The 21,607-nt window shown below is 46.3% G+C and overlaps 1 protein-coding gene and 3 long non-coding RNA genes across 8 annotated transcripts in view; 2 read left to right on the forward strand and 2 right to left on the reverse strand.

Moving 5' to 3' along the window:
• WBP1L (WW domain binding protein 1 like) overlaps positions 1-21,607 on the forward strand; it is a 78,319-nt gene that overhangs the window by 50,740 nt on the left and 5,972 nt on the right. For 4 of the 5 annotated variants that reach the window (NM_001194587.3, XM_077945394.1, XM_001113270.5 and 1 more), the window contains 2 exon segments: positions 8,774-8,876; positions 21,148-21,309. In NM_001194587.3, the coding sequence (NP_001181516.1) occupies positions 8,774-8,876; positions 21,148-21,309 (265 nt within the window). 5 annotated transcript variants of the gene reach the window in all.
• LOC144331312 (uncharacterized) lies at positions 9,177-10,432 on the forward strand. The gene is made up of 2 exons (XR_013398363.1): positions 9,177-9,317; positions 9,912-10,432. It is a non-coding gene; the product is annotated as an uncharacterized LOC144331312 (long non-coding RNA).
• Positions 9,964-17,471, reverse strand: LOC144331325 (uncharacterized). Its single transcript, XR_013398378.1, has 2 exons — positions 17,319-17,471; positions 9,964-11,714 (listed from the first exon to the last, which is right to left on the reverse strand). It is a non-coding gene; the product is annotated as an uncharacterized LOC144331325 (long non-coding RNA).
• On the reverse strand, positions 18,608-21,211 carry LOC144331314 (uncharacterized). Its single transcript, XR_013398365.1, has 3 exons — positions 20,736-21,211; positions 19,316-20,443; positions 18,608-18,740 (listed from the first exon to the last, which is right to left on the reverse strand). It is a non-coding gene; the product is annotated as an uncharacterized LOC144331314 (long non-coding RNA).

A 21,607-nucleotide genomic window follows, 5' to 3' on the forward strand; every position in this document is an offset into this window, starting at 1 on the left:
GAAGCACTTTGATGGTTAATTTTCTCAGATCTATTCTCTAGTTTATCAATTTCCTCTTTAACTTGGTCTCCTCTCTTTGTGACCCATCTGTTGAGTTTTTTATTTCAATAACTATTTTTCTACAAGTTTTATCTGCCTGTTACTATCTCTTGTTTGGTAATGTTCTTTTCTTGTGTTTTTAATTCTTTCTTTTTGGCTTTAATCATTTGAAATATGCTTGTATCTTAGGGAGTTTTTTTTCAGGGGGTCTTATCCTGCTATTTGTTGGATTTGTCTTGTTTGTAATGGATTAGTTTTGTGTATATATATATGTGAGTGTATATATATATATTTTTTTTGAGATGAGTCTCGCTCTGTCGCCCAGGCTGGAGTGCAGTGGTGCTATCTTGGCTCACTGCAAGCTCTGCCTCCCGGGTTCACACCATTCTCCTGCCTCAGCCTCCTGAGTAGCTGGGACTACAGGTGCCTGCCACCACGCCTGGCTAATTTTTTATATTTTTAGTAGAGATGGGGTTTCACCATGTTAGCCAGGATGGTCTCGATCTCCTGACCTTGTGATCCGCTTGCCTCGGCCTCCCAAAGTAGTTTTGCATACATTTTTATATCTTGGATTGTGAGCTTTATTTATTTATTTTATTTTTATTAATTTTTTTTTGAGACAGAGTCTCTCATTGTTACCCAGGCTGGAGTGCAATGGCACAATCTCGGCTCACTGCAACCTCTGCCTTCCGGGTTCAAGCAATTCTCCTGCCTCAGCCTCCGGAGTAGCTGGGATTACAGGCGCCCGCCACCATGCCTGGCTAATTTTTTTGTATTTTTATTAGAGACAGGGTTTCATTATGTTGGCCAGGCTGGTCTCGAACTCCTGACCTTATGATCTGCCCGCCTCAACCACCCAAAGTGCTGGGATTACAGGCATGAGCCACCGTGCCCGGCCAACAGAACTTTATTTGTAGGAATCCTTTGTGCCGTGGCTAAGGGTAGATCTCTTCAGAGTTCTGTATTTCTGCCAGATGTTGCAGGGTTATTGCCAGCCTGGGACTACTTTTTGTGTTAAATTTTTGGCTTGGGGATCTTCAGACCATGTAGTAATACAATTCAAATCTGAAATAATCTGTGATCACACATTATTAGAGGAGATGCTGTTTTCCTCCCACTTTAGGGCTTTTTATTGTCACTATGTGCCAGTGGGCTAATGTTTTTTCTAATCTGTTCTCCCCCTCTGAGGGCCCCAGCTTTGTATTGGTTCTCAGTTCCAATTGCCTGTTTTAGGTGGGCCCAAGATCAACAAACTACCCTACTTTCTAGGTCAACTGGAAAGGCCTGATCTCATTTACTTTTACTACTGTGGTCTCTAGTTCCCGCTATCATTTTTGGTCCCGGGTGATCCTGCTTGCTTTCTTGCGAGTTCAGCTTTATAATTAGAAGGGATTGTTGTATAGCCAGGGTTTTATAGCAGAAGAATTTTTAGTTACCTACCCAGCTATATTGCCAGAAGCAGAAGCTGTCCTCTCCCACCCCCCGAATATCTTGTTCATTGCTATAGCTGTAGCATCCCGCATAGTGCCTGGCACATGGTTGGGGGAAGGGGGTCAATACGTACGTGTTAAATGATTTGGAGAACTGAACATTTCCATTAGGAATTAGTTCTTGGCCAGGCATGGTGGCTCACACCTGTAATCCCAGCACTTTGGGAGGCTGAGGTGGGAGGATCCCTTGAGCCCAGGAGTTCAAGACCAGCCTGGGCAAAGTAAGGAGACCGTCTCTATTTAAACAAACAAACAAAAAAAGATTTAGTTCTTCCTGCAGGGAAAGCCAGAGGTGATGCTCCAAATTAATTCATATCCAGCAGCCAAGATATTTGGTGTCCTGTGCTTTAGCGTCCCAGGAAGGACTTCAATTTTCTTATTTTTCACTCTTAAACTTTAAAATGTTTTCCTAAGGACATGACGCTGTTGCCATTAAGCCAGTTGCTAGCAGAGTTTTCCAGACCCATAAAGTGGCAGATTAAAACCATGCCTGGGGAAACATTACTGCCCAGTGTGTCTTTTTATGCTGGCACTTAGAAAGTTTTTACGCTGATTAAATTGACCTTTACAGTGGCTCAGCTAAGAATAGCAACTGTAAGATGTGGAAACTGTTGAGGAAAATGTTGTTAGTCCCACAGTTTATACTGCCACCAAAGAGAGGAGATAATTTTTTGCATATGTGCAAAAGGCATACTGTTTATCCTTTCCATTGTAAAAATGTTTTTTCCAGTTTGATGTTGGTCTTGCTTGTCTCTTCTTTGTGACTTTGTTTTCTGTTTGGTAACCATGTGTGCCTTGTCTCTCAGAGCTGGTCACTGTGGCACTGGGGCTGAAGGCACATACCTGTAACAGATGGGGCTCCTAGTAGTCACTACCAGGGTCACTCCCGAGGTGAAAGACCTCAGCGTAAGAGCATTCATTATGCACCAAAGTTCCTTTTTGACAAGTTGTACATTTCTAGCTTTCTGGGGTTTTGTTTTAGCCGGGGAGTTTTGTGCAAATGAAAACATTGCCAGGAAGATGACATCTTTAAAATGCAAGTATGATCTTGTCACCTCCCTGTATAGAGTGGTCCACACCTACCTAACTTCCCTATCTACTTCTTCTACCATCTCCTTCTAGCTAAAGGCCTTTGCTTGTAGCATTTTCTTTGCCTGTGATGTTCTTCTCTGTCCTCTTCCTAGTTTCTTTCTTTTTTTTTCTTCTCTCTTTTTTTTTTTTTTTTTTTTTTTTTTTTGAGATGGACTTTCACTCTTGTTGCCCAGGCTGCAGTGCAATGGCACTATCACAGCTCACCGCAACCTCCGCCTCCCAGGTTCAAGTGATTCTCCTGCCTCAGGCTCCCAAGTAGCTGGGATTACAGGCATGTGGCACCACACCCGGGTAATTTTTGTATCTTTAGTAGAGACGGGGTTTCTCCATGTTGGTCAGGCTGGTCTCAAACTCCCGACCTCAGGTGATTCGCCCGCCTTGGCTTCCCAAATTTCTGGAATTACAGATGTGAGCCACTGCGCCCACTAGTTACTACTTTCTAACCATACTGTCAATCTCAGTTCAAGCTTACCTTCCTCCCAGAAGCTGTTCTGGACTTTCTTGACGAGTTCCTAGGTCTTATCTTTTACGCACTGTCACCTAATCTGTACTTTTCCTTCCTAACATTTATTGTAGTCACAATTTTATCTGCGTAATTATTTTACCATCTTTCATTAGACTGCAAGTTTTGTGAGGATGACCTAAACAATATAATAATGTGTAATGTGCTTTGAAGATGCTTGGAAGAAAAGCATAAGCTAGGTGTGGTGGCTCATGCCTGTAATTGCCGCACTTTGGGAGGCCAAGGTGGGATGATTGCTTAAGACCAGGAGTTCGAGATCAGCCTGAGCAACATAGCGAGGCCCTGCCTCTACCAAAAAAGTAAAAATAAAAAAGCCAGATGTGGTGGCACATGCCTGTAGTCCTAGCTACTCGGGAGGCTGAGGCAGGAGGATCACGTGAGCCCAGGAGTTTGAGGCCACAGTGAGCTACAGTCGTGCCACTGCACTCTAGCCTGGACAACAGAGCAAGACCTTGTCTCCAATAAATACATAAATTGTAAAAGCATAGGATAATCATAAAGCGTGCTGAGAATTTTTCATATTTGACCTTTCCATTGCATTCTTTCCAGTTCCTTTTTCTTTTCTTCTTCATGGGTCTGGAGCAGCCCACATTGCCACAGAGAACTTGGCTGTTCTGAAACAATTCTGAGTGAAGGCAAAGTACTGTTTGGATGGTCTTTCATGCCCAGCAATAGTGGCTCACAGAATAATGTTGATAGTAGGAGCTCAGAGAAGTTAGGTAGCCCAAGGTCACACGGTTAATAGCCCTACTGTAAGAGCTGGGCTTTGAACCCAGATCCAGCTAACTCTTTTTGTTTTTTTTTTTTTTTGAGACAGGGTCTGACTCTGTCACCCAGGCTAATGTGCAGTGGTGTAATCATGGCTCACTGCAGCCTTAACCTTCTGGGCTCAAGCAGTCCTCCCACCTCAACCTCCCAAGTAGCTGGGACTACAGGTGTGCAACATCACACCCAGCTAATTTTATTGTTATTTTTGGTTGAGACGGGGTTTTGCCATGTTGTCCAGGCTAGTCTCAAACTCCTAGGCTCCAATAATCTGCCCACCTTGGCCTCCCAAAGTGCTGAAATTATAGGCATGACCCACCACACCTGGCACCAGCGAATTCTTAACTACTTAGGCTTTGTGTAGATCTTGAGCCACCTGGAGGTGTTTGAGTCCTAGGTGTGCAATGATTAGGCTCCTCATATAAGGAGGGGTGGAAGAGCACAGGCAGCATTTCCACACCACTGTTCTTTGCTGTGGGTTTGCATGAGAGGAGACATAGATTTCATGATATCTTGCATTGGCTTGAGGCTGCTAGGTCAGAGTGGACAGGGGATGTGGAGAATAATAAAACCTTAAAGTTGAAGGAGACAACTTTAAGTTGTCTTTTTTTTTTTTTTTTGAGACGGAGTCTTGCTCTGTCGCCCAGGCAGGAGTGCAGTGGCCGGATCTCAGCTCACTGCAAGCTCCACCTCCTGGGTTTACGCCATTCTCCTGCCTCAGCCTCCCAAGTAGCTGGGACTACAGGCGCCCGCCACCTCGCCTGGCTAGTTTTTTTGTATTTTTTTAGTAGAGACAGGGTTTCACCGTGTTAGCCAGGATGGTCTCGATCTCCTGACCTCGTGATCTGCCCATCTCGGCCTCCCAAAGTGCTGGGATTACAGGCGTGAGCCACCACGCCTGGCCTTAAGTTGTCTTTAAGGCGTGGTGGCTCACGCCTATAATCCCAGCAACTTGGGAGGCTGAGGCAGGAGAATCACTTGAACCCAGGAGGCGGAGGTTGCAGTGTGTCAAAATCATGCCACTGCACACCAGCCTGGGCGACAGAGAGTCCATCCTTCCCCACCCCCCAAAAAAAATTTAAGGAGACATTAGCGGTGGTCTTAACCAGACCTAGGGCCATTGAGTAACTTGCCCAAAGTCCATTTCTGTGTAGTGATAGAGCTGGGGTCTACAAAAATTAGACGGATGTGGTGGCATGCACATGTAGTCCCAGCTACTCAGGAGGCTGAGGCAGGAGGATCAGATCAGTTGAGCCTGGAGGTCGAGGCTGCAGGGAGCCGTGATCACGCCACTCTACTCCAGCCTGGGCGACAGTTAGACTCTGAGTGAAAAAAAAAAAAAAAAAAAAAAGTAGGGGGGCGGGGAGAGCTGGGGCCAAACCCAAGGCTCCTGGGTTTTCCACACCACTATTGACTGACACCAGCAGGTCTCTCTGAAGGAACTCACTTCGGCACTCATACCTGACTATCTCCCAAATCCTCCTTCACTTCTTCCTTGCTAGAGATCCACCTTCTTTTGTCCCCCTGCAGCAGAAAATGACAGTTCCCATAACCAAGACCATCCCAGGCAGCTCAGGGACTCTGTATTTGGAGGAGGGAGAAGGACCACAGGGGACTAGATAAATAGATGTCCACATCTTGTGATGTTTCAACTTAATGATTTTTCAACTTTATGATGGTGCAAATGACATACGCAGCCAGTAGAAATCATTTGTTTTTCACTTTTAATACAGTATTAAGTAGATGACATGAGATACTCAATACTTTATTGTAAAATAATTTGTGTTAGAGGATTTTACCAAACCGTAGGCTGATGTAAGTTCTGAGCATGTTTAAGGTAAGCTAGGCTAAGCTATGCTGTTCAGTAGGTTAAGTGTGATAAATGCATTTTTGACTGACGATATTTCAATTTATGATGGGTTTACCAGGACATAACCCCATCGTAAGCCAAGGCACTTCTGTACTGGGTTAAAAAGTTTCTGAGGAACACTGGATTCAATGATGCTTCCACTCTGCTGCTCTCCCTGGGAAAGCAGAGGCAGAACGGTGAAGCAGAGTGGGGTCTTGTTTATTCCAGGCCCCCTGCCTCGGTGCACAGAAGATCTGAGAGAAAAGTTGACTGACACCAGTAGGTCATGAGGATGCCACTTGTTTACATTTCAAATGCATTCCACTGTATGTCTCACTTAGGACCAGTTGGCAGCCCTGTGTTCCGAGCCTGGGTCGCCTCTGGTGAATTTTCCTGAGACAGAAGGTGTCATTGGATTCTTTCTTGTGCCAAGTGTAGGCACCACTGCCTCTTTTAGAAGCTATGTGGACACTTTGAACTGTGCTCTTTCAAGCCAGTGCCAGAAGAATGGCATTCATAGGGCCTGGTAAACTTGGGAGAAACTTTCTGATGTTTTTATGAAAGGCGTGTTTTGCTCTGAAGTCAAAGAGTGTGTGTTCTGGCCAAAGTAGCAAGCATAGATCTGTTTTTTCCACATGTACCGGGCTTCAGAGGAGAAGTTGACTAGATAGCCAGTGTATCATTTTGCTTGTGGTGGGCTGGTGGGATGGTGAAAACGGAGGGAGGAAGGAGTATAGGGGACAAGATACTTAGATGGTCCACAACTTGTGATGGTTCAACTTAATGGTTTTTCAACTACGATGGTGTGAGTGGCATACACGGCCAGTAGAAATCATTCTGTTTTTCACTTTTAGTACAGGATTAAGGAGATGGTATGAGAAATCCAACTTGATAGCCAGTGTCTCATTTTGCTTATGCTGGATGTGGGAGGGTGGTTGTGGAGGGGAGAAGGAGCACATGGAAAGAACTCTGCGTGCAGTGTTATGAGGGCCTCATTCTCAGGGTTTGTAAATGCCACGTTTCCTTCTTTCTAAACTCTTATATCAGAATGTAAAGCTTTTGAGACCAAGAAACACCTAAAGATTTATGGTGGAAATGTGCACTAAGCCGGGGGACTGGGTTTTCAGCCCTATGCTTTCTCTTATTGTCTCTCTGTGGCTTCAGGTGCCAGTCCTGTTTCTGCCCAGCCTCTAGCCCTGTAGACAGTCCCTGGAGTGCTTGGTGTATACCCTTGGCCAAGTAGACAGTGTAGTAAAGCATGGCCCAGAGAGGAGGAGCCGACCATGTGACTCCAGTTTCCCCTGGCAGCTGTCCTCCGGATGTGCACTGTGGGCAGGGCCAGCCTGAGTCGCTGCAAATACTGTGGCTTTAGTTTCTTTGCTGAGCAGGGCTTTTTTCCTTCTTAACTCTGAGCTTCTTGGAGATAAGGACAATGTCTTATTCATCTTTGTATCCCTTGAACCCAACACAATGCTTGGCACAAAGACCGCGTCCAGTAAGTGACTGTGTTACTGTTTAGGATGAAGAAATGTTGAAGGCCACGTATAGCAGATGCCTTACAGGTTTCATCATCCGCATAGTGGTCCCAAGTACATTTTGGGCTAAGGTTAACGCTGGTCTGGGAGATATTTTATATCTTACATGTGAAACATTTTTTTAAATGTTTCCATCCTCATCCACCAGTGCTGTGGACAGAATTTGGCAGACTGCTAGATGGCCACTCAGCAGTGCCCTTTGAGTGTCCCTAACAAGGGACAGTATGAATCCTGGATCCAGTCAGGATTCTTATTCAATAAGCAAAAATGATCTAGCAGATTGAAATTGGACTGTGTTGTCTAAGCAGTTTGGCCCTTTATTGAAAAGTGAAGAATTTCAGTTGTGGATTTTTGTTGTTGTTGCCCTCTTTAGGATCACACTGTGAATTAACCTTGGAGAGCAAGTGTTTTAAAAAGGAGAATGGGATAACTGAGCAGATGCTAATCCTAGAATACATACCGCATTAATTATTCCAGGAAGTTTCACAGAAAAGCCGGTTTTATTTAAAACATACTGCAGCCGGGCGCGGTGGCTCACGCCTGTAATCCCAGCACTTTGGGAGGCCGAGGCGGGCGGATCACAAGGTCAGGAGATCGAGACCACGGTGAAACCCCGTCTCTACTAAAAATACAAAAAATTAGCCGGGCGCGGTTGTGGGCGCCTGTAGTCCCAGCTACTCGGGAGGCTGAGGCAGGAGAATGGCGTGAACCCGGGAGGCAGAGCTTGCAGTGAGCGGAGATCGCGCCACTGCACTCCAGCCTGGGCGACAGAGCGAGACTCCGTCTCAAAAAAAAATAAATAAATAAATAAATAAAACATACTGCTAATTACCAGAGAATCATCACTCTCCTACTGGCTGAGGTTAGCACCAGAACATGAAATGTTTCTACTTGGACATAAAGAAAGTGAGGCAGCCCTTTCCTGTCCTGTCTGAGGAAAACTTACTCTGCCAATTGCTTTTGTGTCCTGAATCTCCTCTCCTCTTTAATAAAGCATATTTTTTTCCAAAACTCTTTTGTTGTTGTGTAAATCTTTTAAAGTTTTGTTTTGAGACGGAGTCTCGCTCTGTCGCCCAGGCTGGAGTGCAGTGGCACAATCTCGGCTCACTGCAATCTTTGCCTCCCCAGTTCAAGCGATTCTCCTGACTCAGCCTCCTGAGTAGCTGGGATTACAGGCATGTGTCACCATGTCTGGCTAATTTTTGTATTTTTAGTAGAGACGGGACTTCATCATGTTGGTCAGGCTGGTCTCGAACTCCTGACCTTGCGAGCTGCCTGCCTCGGCCTCCCAAAGTGCTGGCATTACAGGTGTGAGCCACCGCGCCTGTAATGCCAGCCAAAGTTGTTTTTCGTAATGGAATAAACATTGATACAGACTGTTTTGTGGGCAGGTGAATAGACAACCAGGAGGACAGTGATGAGAAGGAAAGTGTTGAAAAACTGTCATTTAATATGCTAACATGCTTTTTAAATTTTTTAGGATAAGGAAGCCTGTGTGGGTACCAACAATCAAAGCTACATCTGTGACACAGGACACTGCTGTGGACAGTCTCAGTGCTGCAACTACTACTATGAACTCTGGTGTAAGTCCTTGCTCGGGTGTCTCTCAGTATCCCAGCATCCCAATTACGGCCTCTGTAGCCCTTTTCGGGACAGTGTTGGTGAGTGGAATCTGTTTATGGGTTCCAGGCGTGCTTCCTTTGTAGAGGAAGAGAGTTCTGGTGCTCTTTGGACTTTGTTAGCTGAAGACTAGAGAATATGGTTTCAGCAAGGTCTGCTGCAGAAGCTCTTGCCTGGGGTTTTCCTGGATGCCCCCTCCATTGTGTGCTGAGCCGACAACAGCTTAGGTCCATCCTTGGGCCAGCCCAGAAGCCCTGGTTTGCCTTTTTTTTTTTTTTTTTTTTGACGGAGTCTCATTGTCACCAGGCTGCAGTGCAGTGGCGTGATCTCAGCTCACTGCAACCTCTGCCTCCTGAGTTCAAGTGATTCTCCTGCCTCAGCCTCCTGAGTAGCTGGTATTACAGGTGTGCGCCACCATGCCCAGCTAATTTTGTAGAGATGGAGTTTCACCATGTTGGCCAGGATGGTCTCAATCTGTTGACCTCGCGATCCGCCCGCCTCGGCCTCCCAAAGTGCTGGGATTAGAGGCGTGAGCCACCGCACCCGGCTGCTTGCTGTTTTTGCAGAGAGAGGTTGCGAGCCAAGCTACTGCGAATGCCAGGCCACTCTATATGGTCACTGTGCCATTTTTTTGTAAGGACCAAGGGGCTTCCAGAATTTCCCATGGAACCTCATGGAGTCCGTCTGTTTCTGAGGGTCCTTCGGAAAGGAACAGTCTTTCCCTAGGTCCCTGCCTATATAGGACCTTCTGGAGAGAGGGAGTCTTGAGGCTCAGCTCCTTTTATTTCTTACCCAGTTCTCACATGGAAGCTCCTGGAGGATTCTCCAGTGTACCTAACCTTTCACTGTCGGCTGAATGCCATGTGGAGGCCAGGCACAGTGGCTCACGCTTATAATCCCAGCACCCAGGGAGGCCAAGGCAACTTTGAGCCCAAGAGTTCAATACCAGCCTGGCCAACATGGTGAAACCCCCTCTCTACTAAAAATACAAAAATTAGCTGGGCATGGTGGCGGGCGCCTGTAGTCCCAGCTACTCAGGAGGCTGAGGCAGGAGAATCACTTGAACCCAGGAGGCAGAGGTTGTGGTGAGCCAAGGTTGCACCACTGCACTCCAGCCTGGGCAACAGAGCGAGACTCCATCTAAAAAAAAAAAATTGCCATGTGGAAACCGTCCTTGTCTTGCCACTGGTTTGACCGAGGCCAGAACCACTTGCTTCTTCAACTTGCACGACAGTGGTGATGTTGTTAGGGTCTTCAGGGAGTGGCCCAGGGTTGTTTAAACTGGCACTCTTTGTACTCTGACCTTCCTGGAACTCAGATGAGACAGTGTAGGATGCTGGACAAAGAATGAGAGGGTGTTGGGCGGGGGTGGTCCTTAGGACAGGGAGGCCCCAGGTGACCGACATCGCAGTAGTTCTTACAATTGTCTCTTGAGAAAGGAGACTGCAGAATGGTTTCCCCAGATGATTCTAAGCCCTCATCACTGCCTCCATTTGGAAACAGACTTTGGGTTTGTCAAACTATGCCCTTGCCCCCACCGTTCTATCTGCCCCTTTCCCCTTCCTCATCCCCCTGCCAACCCCCGTGTCAGTGATATGGCAAGAAGGCAGCCAGAAGGACTATTGTTTGGGCCAGAGAGGAAATTAGACTCTTGGCTGGAAGGTCTTTCCCTCTGAAATGCAGTTGTATTTGTAGCCAACAGGAGTGGTTCCTCCAAACAAGACCTCTCCCTCACCCTTGCCCTTCCCTTTTGCGAACTGAGGACGGGCTCATCTGCCTTTCTGAGGAATTCCAGGAGCAGTCCAGTGCAGGAGAGCACAGGGCTCAAGATGTCCCCACCAGACCTGCAGATATATAAGCAGCAAAGAAGGAGGGCACAGTCATTGTTGCTATTTTAGAAGGGGTGGGGCTGAGAAACTTACTAGAGGACACACAGTGCCAAGCAGGTAGACAGACTCTGTTTAAATGTTTTAAAATGCAGATAACCACAGGGTTCAAATTCTCCTTCCCACCCTTTGTTAAAACAAAAGTCGAAGCTGGGCTGCCAAAAAGCCACAGAGCTGCAGTTTGTTTCTCTGGGGCCTGGCCAGGCGGCATCAGTTGCGAAAAGGAACGAAGTTGCTCATGGCCCCATCTCAGATTGACAGAGCCTCCTGGGCTTTTGGCAGAGTCGACACAGGAGCCACTGGAATTGGGTCACCAAAGCCAGGGCCAGGGGGTGGAGTGGCAGGGACAGGGAGACCCAGAGGGCAAGGAGGTAGTCTGGGAAAGCAGGTGCCTCACCCCAAGGGCTTAAAGAAGGTCAGAGAAAGAGCTGCATGAATGGCTAAGTGTCTCTCCAGCTATGGGCATTTGGGAAAGGAGGAGTCCCGGCAGAGAGCAGTGTCTAGACGGAGAGAAAAGGTGCCCTGTTATACGAGCTGGCACGTGTTTTCTATGTTCTGGAGGCATGGGAGGCACAAAAGCAAAACGCCGCTCTCAGAAGTCCTCCAATATCCCTCTTTATTGAGGTCATGGCCTCTGCCTGGCATGTATGGGAGGGAGGTTGATGTTGGAACAAACACCTGAAGTTCTCATCAAAACGGCACTTTTTGTTGCTTTCAACCCTGTTGCCTCTAACTACCTCTCAACTTTGCCTGAAGTGTGAAAGTCTTGGGCTTTGGGCTGATTTCCTTCCCACCTTCCTTTGGAAAGAAAAATCCTCAGCCAGGAAATCCTTTGGCAGAGTTTTCATTAGACAGGGCAACTCCTTAACTATAGTTGCCTACAGGAAAGGCCTCAGGGAAAAAATGCCATTTCTACTCACCCTTTACCTCTACTAAACTGAATTTTCCTGTGTGCTGAGGAAAATTCTTAATTCTCACACACGTACTTACACACATACACACGTGGTTTACACAGACATACAAGCACACGTAGACTGAGCTCTGGCCGGCAACCTTTCCCACATGTCTCTAATTTTTCATAACCTAAGCCTGCATGTGATGAGAACGGAAGATCCTATTTTATAGGGGCAGTAGTTGAGGCTATAAGGACCTGATCATTGCTAGTATTGTCTCCATGCATTGTTATGGCACGTGTACTTTAGTTCATCATTCCATCAGTTATTCATTCAACAAACCCTTATTCCAGTGCTCTTGAACTTCGGCTGGCATCAGAATTTCCTTAAGGGCTACTGAAAACACACTCTTCTGGGCCCTACTCCCAGAGCTTTTGATTCAAAACTGAGAATTAAAAAACCTGAGAATGTGCAATTGTAACAAGTTCGTAGTTGATGCTGTGACCTCCTCTGGGCTGGAAAGTGGAGAGACAGAATTCTTACCTTAAGAAGGTAATCCAGTAGGGAGGAGATAAGATGTCCAGTGGCCCAAACCCCAAAGCCACTCCTCCCAGTTCTCATCCCGGGGCTCTCTCCACTCAGCAAGCTACATTTTCTAGGGAGAGATCAAAGTTGGGAATTTCTGCCCTTGAGATCATTTGGGAGAATTTCACCCAGGCATCAGTTTCCCCTGGTTTGGGCTTTAGGAGGGAGAGGGGTATGTTTCTGGACAGTGGAATTTCCCTGAGGTGACACGAAACAGGCTATTATTAGCAAATCCTGTCAATGCTGCCCAACTTGTTTTTCATTTTTCATTCTCTCTCTCTCTTTCTTTCTCTCTCTCTCTCTCTTTCCTTTCCCTCCCTCCCATCTCACTCCTCCTCTCTCCCCTCCTTCTCCACTCTTCCTTTCCCCTCCCTTCCACCCTCCCCTACCCTTTCGCCCACCCTCCCGTACCCTTCCCCCCACCTTCCCCTCCCCTTTCCCCAGCCTTTCCCCCTCCTCCTTCCCCTCCCTCCTCCCCCTCTCCCTCTCTCTCTCCCTTCCCCCTCCCACTTCCTTCCTTCCTTCCTCTTTTTTTGTGTGTAACACAAGGTTTCACTCTATCACCTAGGCTGGAGTATAGTGGTGTGATCTTTGGTCACTGCAGCCTTAACCTCCTGGACTCAAGGGATCCTCCCGCCTCAGCCACTTGAGTAGCTGAGACTAGGAGTGCGTGCCACCACGTCCAGCTAATTTTTATATTTTTTTGTAGAGATAAGATTTCACCATGTTGCCCAAGCTTCGTTTTTTACCTGTTTTTTTTGTTTTCGTTTTTTTTTTTTTTTTTTTTTTGGTTTGTCTTAAGATACCAGTTGTTAGCAAGAGCTCAGTAAATAGGAGTTGACTGAATTTCCGGTGAATTTTGCCAAGAACAGAACCTAAAAGCAGACTATGGACTTGTTCCTAACCCATGTTTCTTTTTTTCTTTTCTTTTTTGAGACAGCGTCTCACTCCCTTGCCCAGGCTGAAGTGCAGTGGCATGATCTCACTTCCCAGGTCCAAGCAATTCTCCCACCCCAGCCTCCCAAATAGCTGGAATTATAGGTGCGTGCAACCACGCCCAGCTAATTTTTGTATTTTTAGTAGAGATGAGGTTTCAACGTGTTCGCCAGGCTGGTCTCCAAATTCTGAACTCAAGTGATCCACCTGCCTCAGCCTCCCCAAGTGCTGGGATTACAGGCATGAGCCACCGTACCGGGCCCTGTGTTTCTTTATGGAATACTTTTTGGGGGTCAAAAGGGAAATTGAAAGGAAATTGTAAAGGAAACCTTTCCCGTCTATGGTTAAACCTGTAACAACAACAATGAACATACTAAGAATTTACCGTATGTCAGCCATAGTTCGGCGTACAATACATATATTAACTCATTTAGTCCTCACAGTGACCCGATAAGTTAGAGAGCTTTATTCTCCCTGTTTTACAGATGAGGGAAGTAAAACCAAAATGACCAAGGTCACAAAGCTAGAATATGTGTTTTTAAGCTGGTCTTTGAACCCAGGCCATCTGCCTTTTCCACGTCTGCAGTCATGCTTGTAGGAAAGTTGGCTGGGCTTTCAGATGAAGTTGCAAGTCTCTGACGTCTTCATTTCCCAAATTCAGGCCTTTTCCACTGTGACAGTGGCAGGAGCTCCTGCTGAGAGCAAGGAAGGGCCCGGGGAGCCAGTCACCCACCGTCATGCAGGATGGGAGGAGAGCTCACTTACAGTATGCTTGATCCTCCTCATGGGAATTTCCTGCCGGTTGAAAAGTGGTGTTTTCCCAAGTTTGTAGTGAACTCTTGGGGTTTGTAGTGTAGTCATGGGGCACATGACTCAGTTCCTACACTGCACTGTGATTGTTTTTAAAAACATGTTTTCCATTTTGCTTAGCATGACAAATGCACCCCACAGTGAACTCACAGTTTTCAAACTTGTCATTGAGGAATGTAGTCTCTTGGTAGGTGTGTGTTTGTCAGGGAAAGGAGGGTTGGATTTCTGTCGCTGGTGTGTCTTTTGTTGGGTTTTCCTTTTTTTTTTTTTTTTGAGGCAGTCTCGCTCTGGTCGCCCAGGCTGGAGTGCAGTGGCGCAATCTTGGCTCACTGCAAGCTCCGCCTCCCGGGTTCACGCCATTCTCCTGCCTCAGCCTCCCGACTAGCTGGGACTACAGGCGCCCACCACCTCGCCTGGCTAATTTTTTGTATTTTTAGTAAAGACCGGCTTTCATCATGTTAGCCAGGATGGTCGGGATCTCCTGACCTTGTGATCCGCCTGCCTCGGCCTCCCAAAGTGCTGGAATTACAGGTGTGAGCCACCACGCCTGGCCGGGTTTTCCTTTTTTTTAAACTTTCTTCCTTGTGCTTGCTTCAGCAGCACCTATACCAAAATTGGAATGATACTGAGATTAGTGTGACCCCGGCCAAGGATAGCAGGCAAATTTGTGAAGCACTCCATAAAAAAAAGTAAAAAATGTGAAAATGAACTTTCTTCCTTAGTTTTGAAATCTAGCTAAAAGACTAAAATTTTTCCTAAGTTAGGCAGGCGTGGTGGCTCACACCTGTAATCCCAGCACTTTGGGAGGCTGAGGTGGGTGGATCACTTGAGGTCAAGAGTTCAAGACCAGCCTGGCCAACATGGTGAAAGCCTGTCTCTACTAAAAATACAAAACTTAGCCCAGCGTGGTGGTGCACGTCTGTAATCCCACCTACTCAGGAGGCTGAGGCAGGAGTAGAGTCTCGCTCTGTTGCCCAGGTTAGAGTGCAGTGGTGCAATCTTGGCTCACTGCAATCTTTGCCTCCCCGGTTCAAGTGATTCTCCTGCCTCAGCCTCCTGAGTAGCTGGGATTACAGGCATGTGCCACCATGCCCGGCTAATTTTTGTATTTTTAGTAGAGATGGGGTTTCGTTGTGTTGGCCAGGCTGGTCTCGAACTCGTGACCTCAAGTGATCCATCCGCCTTGGCCTCTCAAAGTGTTGGGATTACAGGTGTGAGCCACCATGCCTGACCTTGTGTTGGCTAATTTCTTTTCGCAGTCACCTTCTGCCCTGCCTAATATTTCCTTAAAAAAAAAAAAGCAGCTGGGCATGGTGGCTCACACCTGTAATCCTAGCACTTTGGGAGGCTGAGGCAGGCAGATCACCAGAGGTCAGGAGTTCAAGACCAGCCTGGCCAACATGACAAAACCCCATCTCCACTAAAAATACAAAATTAGCTGGGTGTGGTGGTGCACGCCTGTAGTTCCAGCTACTTGGGAGGCTGCGGCAGGAGAATCGTTTGAACCCAAGAGGCGGAGGTTGCAGTGAGCTGAGATCATACCACTGCACTCCAGCCTGGGTGACAGAGCGAGACCCTGTCTCAAAAAAAAAAACCCTCTTTTTTTTTTTTTTTTAAATACTTCTGGTTCAGTGAATCTAGCCTTTTTCTGGATCAAGGATTCCTTTAAAAATCTGATGAATACTTTAAATTCTCTCCCCAAGAAAAATTTGTAATCACACTGCAGTAGTCAGGATAGGCTAAGTGATGCCACAGGAATGAGCAAGTCCAAAATCCTAGTGACCTATAAAACAACAGGTTTATTCCTCACTCACACTGTATGTCCATCGAAGGTTGGATGAGACTTTTGTTTCCACTTCAGCATCCTCTGGGGCCCAGACTGATGTGAAATCACCATCTGGGATGTTGCCAATTGCCAAAACAGAAGGAAGACTAATGGAGGGTCTCATATTAGCAAGGCACATTTTGGCCTCTAAGTGACATATATCACATCCAATCTTGATTCATTAGTTAGACTTAGTCCCAAAGCCTCACCCAGTCACAAGGGGGTCAGGAAGTTCAAGCCTACCTACATGCCTAGAAGGAGAAGAAGCAGAAATACTTGGCAAACATGAAAACCCATGCATGCGATTTTCTTTAAAATGGGGAAAACGAAACAAACCAAAACAAAAACAACCATGTCGGCCACGTGTGGTGGCTCATACCTGTAATCCTAGCACTTTGGAAGCCAAGGTGGGAGGATTGCTTGAAGCCAGGAATTTGAGACCAGCCTGGGCAACAAAGTGAGACCACCCCCATCGCTACAAAAAATTTAAAAATTAGTCACGTGTGGTGTGCACCTGTAGTCCTAGCTACTAGAGAGGCTGAAGTGGGAGGATCCCTTGAGCCCAGGAGTTGGAGGCTGTAGTGAGTTCTGGACTCTACTGCACTCCAGCTTGGGTGACAGCTTAAAAATTAATTTAAAAATTTTTTTTATTAATTTTTTTTAAAAAATTGTAAAAGCTGTGAAACAGATCATATATATTGCAGTATAAAAGTTAGAAGTTGGTTTACCCTTAGGTAGAGAACTATTGAAAAAATGACTGGTGGCCAGGTGAAAAACTAGTAGAGTTAGATGCTGGCTGTCTTTTTTTTTTTAGAGATGGGGTCTCGCTGTGTTGCCCAGGCTGACCTCACAAGAAGCAGTCCTCTCGTCTCAGCCTCCCAAGTAGCTAGGATTTTAGTTGGGAGCCACTGCCAAGCAGATGCTGATTATCTAATGGGAGAATGTACTTTTAAAATTTTAAAGTTTGGCCATCTGCGGTATCTCACACCTGTAATCCCAGCACTTTGGGAGGCTGAGGCAGGAGGATTGCTTGAGACCAGAGTTTGTTTGAGACCAGCCTGGGCAACCTGGTGAGACCTCATCTCTACAACAACAGCAGCAACAACAACAACAACAACAAAATTAGCCGGGTGTAGTGGTGCGTGCCAGTAGCCCCAGCTACTCAGGAGGCCAGAGCAGGAGGATCACTTGAGCCCAGGAGATCAAGGCTGCAGTGAGCTGTGTTCACACTACTGCACTCTACCCTGGGTGACAGTGAGACCTCGTCTCTTAAAAATAAGTTTAAAAAAATTGGCCGGGCGCGGTGGCTCACACCTGTAGTCCCAGCGCTTTGGGAGGCCAAGGCAGGTGGATCACTTGAGCCCAGGATTTTGAGACCAGCCTGGCCAACATGGTGAAACCCTGTCTTTACTAAAAATACAAAAAAAAAATTAGATGGGCATAGTGGCACGCACCTGTAGTTCCAGCTACTCAGGAGGCTGAGGCACAAAAATCACGTGAGCCTAGGAGGCAGAGGTTGCAGTGAGCCGAGTTCCCTTACCACTGCACTCCAGCATGAGTGACAAAATGAGACCCTGTCTCACAAAATAAATAAATAAAAATAAAGTAAAAAAAAAATAAAGTTATAAAGTAACCCAGAAGTATAATGGAGTGTGAGATTACACTGAGAAAGTAAGAGAAGCATAGGTAATACCAAATGGTTGTCCCAGAATCATTTAGACTTGACTCCAGAATATACAGCAGCCAGGTTCTTAAGCAGAGTGTCCACCCCAACAACCCTAGGAGACGTTATCAAACTATGTCTGTAGCTGGTTTCACCTCCATAACTCCTTTCCAGCTGCTCCACCCTTCTCCGAGGGCTCCTCTGCCAGTGTCCACTCTTCAGTTAGCCAGTATTCATAAAGAAAGAAACGTAAGTTAAGCAAGTTTGACTAGTGAACCGGGAAAGACCAAAAGGGAGACTTCTAAGTTCGCTTTATGGTCTCTGGTTAGGAATGGATTTTCCTGTCTGCTGATGGGTAACGGAAAAAATCCTCTGTCTGTTCTCTTGCTGCAAGGCTGCAGCATGAAGGTTTGGTTGAACAGTGATACCTACTGAAAGCAATTAGGTGCCATGGAATGGTAGTGCCAGCCTGCCAGGGCTGGGGGGCGTGTCACCATCCTGCCCTACTTGGTGGAGGGCAGCTTTGTGGGGAGATTCAATGGGGGCATCCCAGGGGGACAGAGAAAGAGCTGTCACCAGATGCCACACCCTAAATGCCAGGGGATCTTTTAGAAAATTGTGTATATACAAATAAGGGGGAAAAATATCAAGGATTTGTTCATTTTTACAAGTCTGTTTTGTGGGGGAGGGAGGCATTTTTTTCTGTTTTTAAACAAGGTTAACTTGATTTAACTCATTCTGACAAGAGATATATGTGGAAATACTTTAAAAATTTTAAACATGAATCTATAATTACAAAGCAGATGATAAAAAATACACATAGCATTTGGAATGGAAAACAATGGAAGTTTTTCAATAATAGAGAACAAACAATATTATCTATTCTTATTTAGTAACAACTCATCTTAAAATTATTCATTCGATACATTTTTCATTGAGAAAAAAATATTCTTCCTACTACAGAGAAGTATATGTCCATCTTAGAAAAATTAGGAAATAGAGGTAAGCAAAGAACAAAGGAGGTGGTACTGTCTGTCATCCAGAGTTACCCCATGGTTAGAGCTTCCTGACTATACCCCTCCTTTTTCTGTCCATATATACTTCTTTTTTTTTTTTTTTTTTTTTTTTTTTTAAGACTGAATCTCACTCTGTTGCCAGGCTGGAGTACAGTGACGCGATCTTGGCTCACTGCAGCCTCCGCCTCCTGGGTTCAAGCGATTCTTAGCTTCCTGAGTAGCTGGGACTACAGGTGTGCGCCACCATGCCCAGCTAATGTTCGTGTTTATTTTTAGTAGAGATGGGGTTTCACCATGTTGGCCAGGATGGTCTCGATCTCTTGACATTGTGATCTGCCCACCTTGGCCTCCCAAAGTGCTAGGATTACAGGGTATGAGCCACTGCATCTGCCCATACGTAATTTTTTTAAGCAAAAGTTAGGATCATATTTTATTTTGTCATCTGCTTTTTTCATTTAATATCAGAAACTTTATCAAAAATAATATTGTGTAATTTTTTAATGATTCATATTATTTCATTGTGTAGCCATATTCCTAGGGGAATTTAAAAACCTACCCAGAAATTAATTTATTGATTAAAAAAAAAACAAAAGCTAGCTAAAGTAAAATTAGTCATAGATATTTTTTAAATTTAATTTGTTTTGGCCAGGCGTGGTGGCTCACACCTGTAATCCTAGCACTTTGGGAGGCTGAGATGGGAGGATCCCTTGAGCCCAGCGTTCAAGACCAGCCTGGGCAACACAGTGAGAAAGCCAGGCATGGTGGCGTGTGCCTGTAGTCCTAGCTACTCAGAAGGTGGAGTTGGGAGGATGGCTTGAGCCCAGAAGGTTGAGGCTTTGGTTGAGCTGTGATCGCCCCACTGTACTCCATCCTGGGTGACAGAGCAAGACCCTGTCTCAGAAAAAAAGAAAATTAATTTGTTTCTACTTTTATAATTTGAAAGAAAATAATCAAAAGAAGAAAATTTAAATTTCTTATTCTGTCATTTAAAGATGTCATTATTTTTGTTTTCCTTTCCGTTCTTTCCCCGTCATGTGTGTATGTGTATGTGTGTGTATGTTAAAAGCAAAATTCCTCATTAACTAAAAAAAAAACAAATTTAAAATCCTGTTGTGCCACACATTTAAAAATTGGAGAGGAGGTCTTATACTGTGGTTTGCTGAGATTCTCTGAGTATGATCCCAGAGACAGCACAGAGGGAAATAAAGTGCTGTGGGGCTTGGCCTCTGTTCCGCCACCCTTTCCTGGAGCAGGGAGGAAGAGGGGGCTGCTAATGGCCCTGTGTCTACTGCAAAGGCAGGCCAAAGGGAGGGAGAGTTGATTGTGGCAGTGGGAGATGGAATTGTACCCGATTAGGATTATGTCGAGAGCAGAGGAAATCATTTACACTCTCTAGGGAGGAGATGGACCTGAGGCAATTAGAATTTTTCCACCTCTAACTTTAGTGATTCTTGTATTACAGAGGCATACGTGATAGAGAAAAGCACCTGATCTTTTTGATGCTATCAGGAGAATCCTAAGACTTCTTTTGTCGGGAGGCCCCTCTGAGGCCCCTTGCAAGTGCTGATCCTCTGAGTTGGTGGGGAGGGGAGATGGGCACTAAGAAAGTGGAGCATTTTCTCAGTGATCTCTTAAGAGAGGAGGAGGAGACCGTCCCAGAAGGTGAGCATATTTAATGCTCACAAAACCTATAATGCAGGGGGTAGCCATCAGTGGTGCTGGAGAGATGCCTTGGCACTCATGCCTTCCTCCAAGGTGCTGGAAGCATCCTGGAATGAGAGACCTGCTTTGTTGTTATCATTCTGTTTTGTTTTGTTTTGTTTTGTGACTGAGTTTCGCTCACCCAGGCTGGAGTACAATGGTGCAATCTCGGCTCACTGCAGCCTCTGCCTCCTGGGTTCAAACGATTCTCCTGCCTCAGCCTCCTGAGTAGCTGGGATTATAGGTGCATGCCATCATGCCTGGCTAATTTTTGTATTTTTAGTAGAGACAGGGTTTCACTATGTTGGCCAGGCTGGTCTTGAACTCCTGACCTCAGGTGATCTGCACGCCTCGGCCTCCCTAAGTGCTGGGATTACAGGTGTAAGCCACTGCGCCCGGCCATTCTTTTTTTTGAGACAGTCTTGCTCTGTTGGCCAGGCTGGAGTGCAATGGCGCAATCTTGGCTCACTACAACTTCCATCTCCTGGATTCAAGTGATTCTTGTGCCTCAGCCTCCTAAGTAGATGGGATTACAGGCGCCTGCCACCATACCTGGCTGATTTTTGTATTTTTAGTAAAGATGGGGTTTCACCACGTTGGCTAGGCTGGTCTCGAACTCCTGACCTCAGGTGATCCACCCACCTTGGCCTGGGATTACAGGCATGAGCCACCACACCCGATCTGTTGTCATCGTTCTTACATTCCCGCCCACTTCTATCCCATGTGTCTTTCACTCTGGCACAAACATTTATGAAAATTGATCACATGGCTTCCATGTAAATTAACTGGGTGAGGCCCAGCCATGCCAGCTTCAACCACGTGGGCACTGTCCAGGGACCTCCCTCTTCTGCAAGCTGCCCTTCTGGCTGGTACTCACTGTGTGTGAATGCCTCTCTGTCTTGCCTTGCCCACTCCCCAGGGTTCTGGCTGGTGTGGACCATCATCATCATCCTGAGCTGCTGCTGTGTCTGCCACCACCGCCGAGCCAAGCACCGCCTTCAGGCCCAGCAGCGGCAACATGAAATCAACCTGATCGCCTACCGAGAAGCCCACAATTACTCAGCGCTGCCATTTTATTTCAGTACGTACACCCAAGTCCCCATACCCACCCTCAGGAGCACAGGTGCAAAGACCCAGGGCTCAGACTGAATATTGGTGGCCAGGGCCCCTGTAGGCATAGGGGGTTTGTCTTCTCCCTGCCTCTCCATAAAGCAAGGTCTTGAAAGTATAGGAACAAGGGGGCACTCCTTCAGCACAGAGGAGCAGGTGCTAGGGATGCAGTTCCCTGAAGCCACTGGGCCATTCCAAAGCTCACAGTGGCTGGGTTCTGGCTGGATCTCTGCTCCTTTAGCACCTGCCTGCCTACCCACCTTCCTACC

This window comes from Macaca mulatta, chromosome 9 (assembly GCF_049350105.2).
Source record: "Macaca mulatta isolate MMU2019108-1 chromosome 9, T2T-MMU8v2.0, whole genome shotgun sequence".
Taxonomy (NCBI): Eukaryota; Metazoa; Chordata; class Mammalia; order Primates; family Cercopithecidae; genus Macaca; species Macaca mulatta.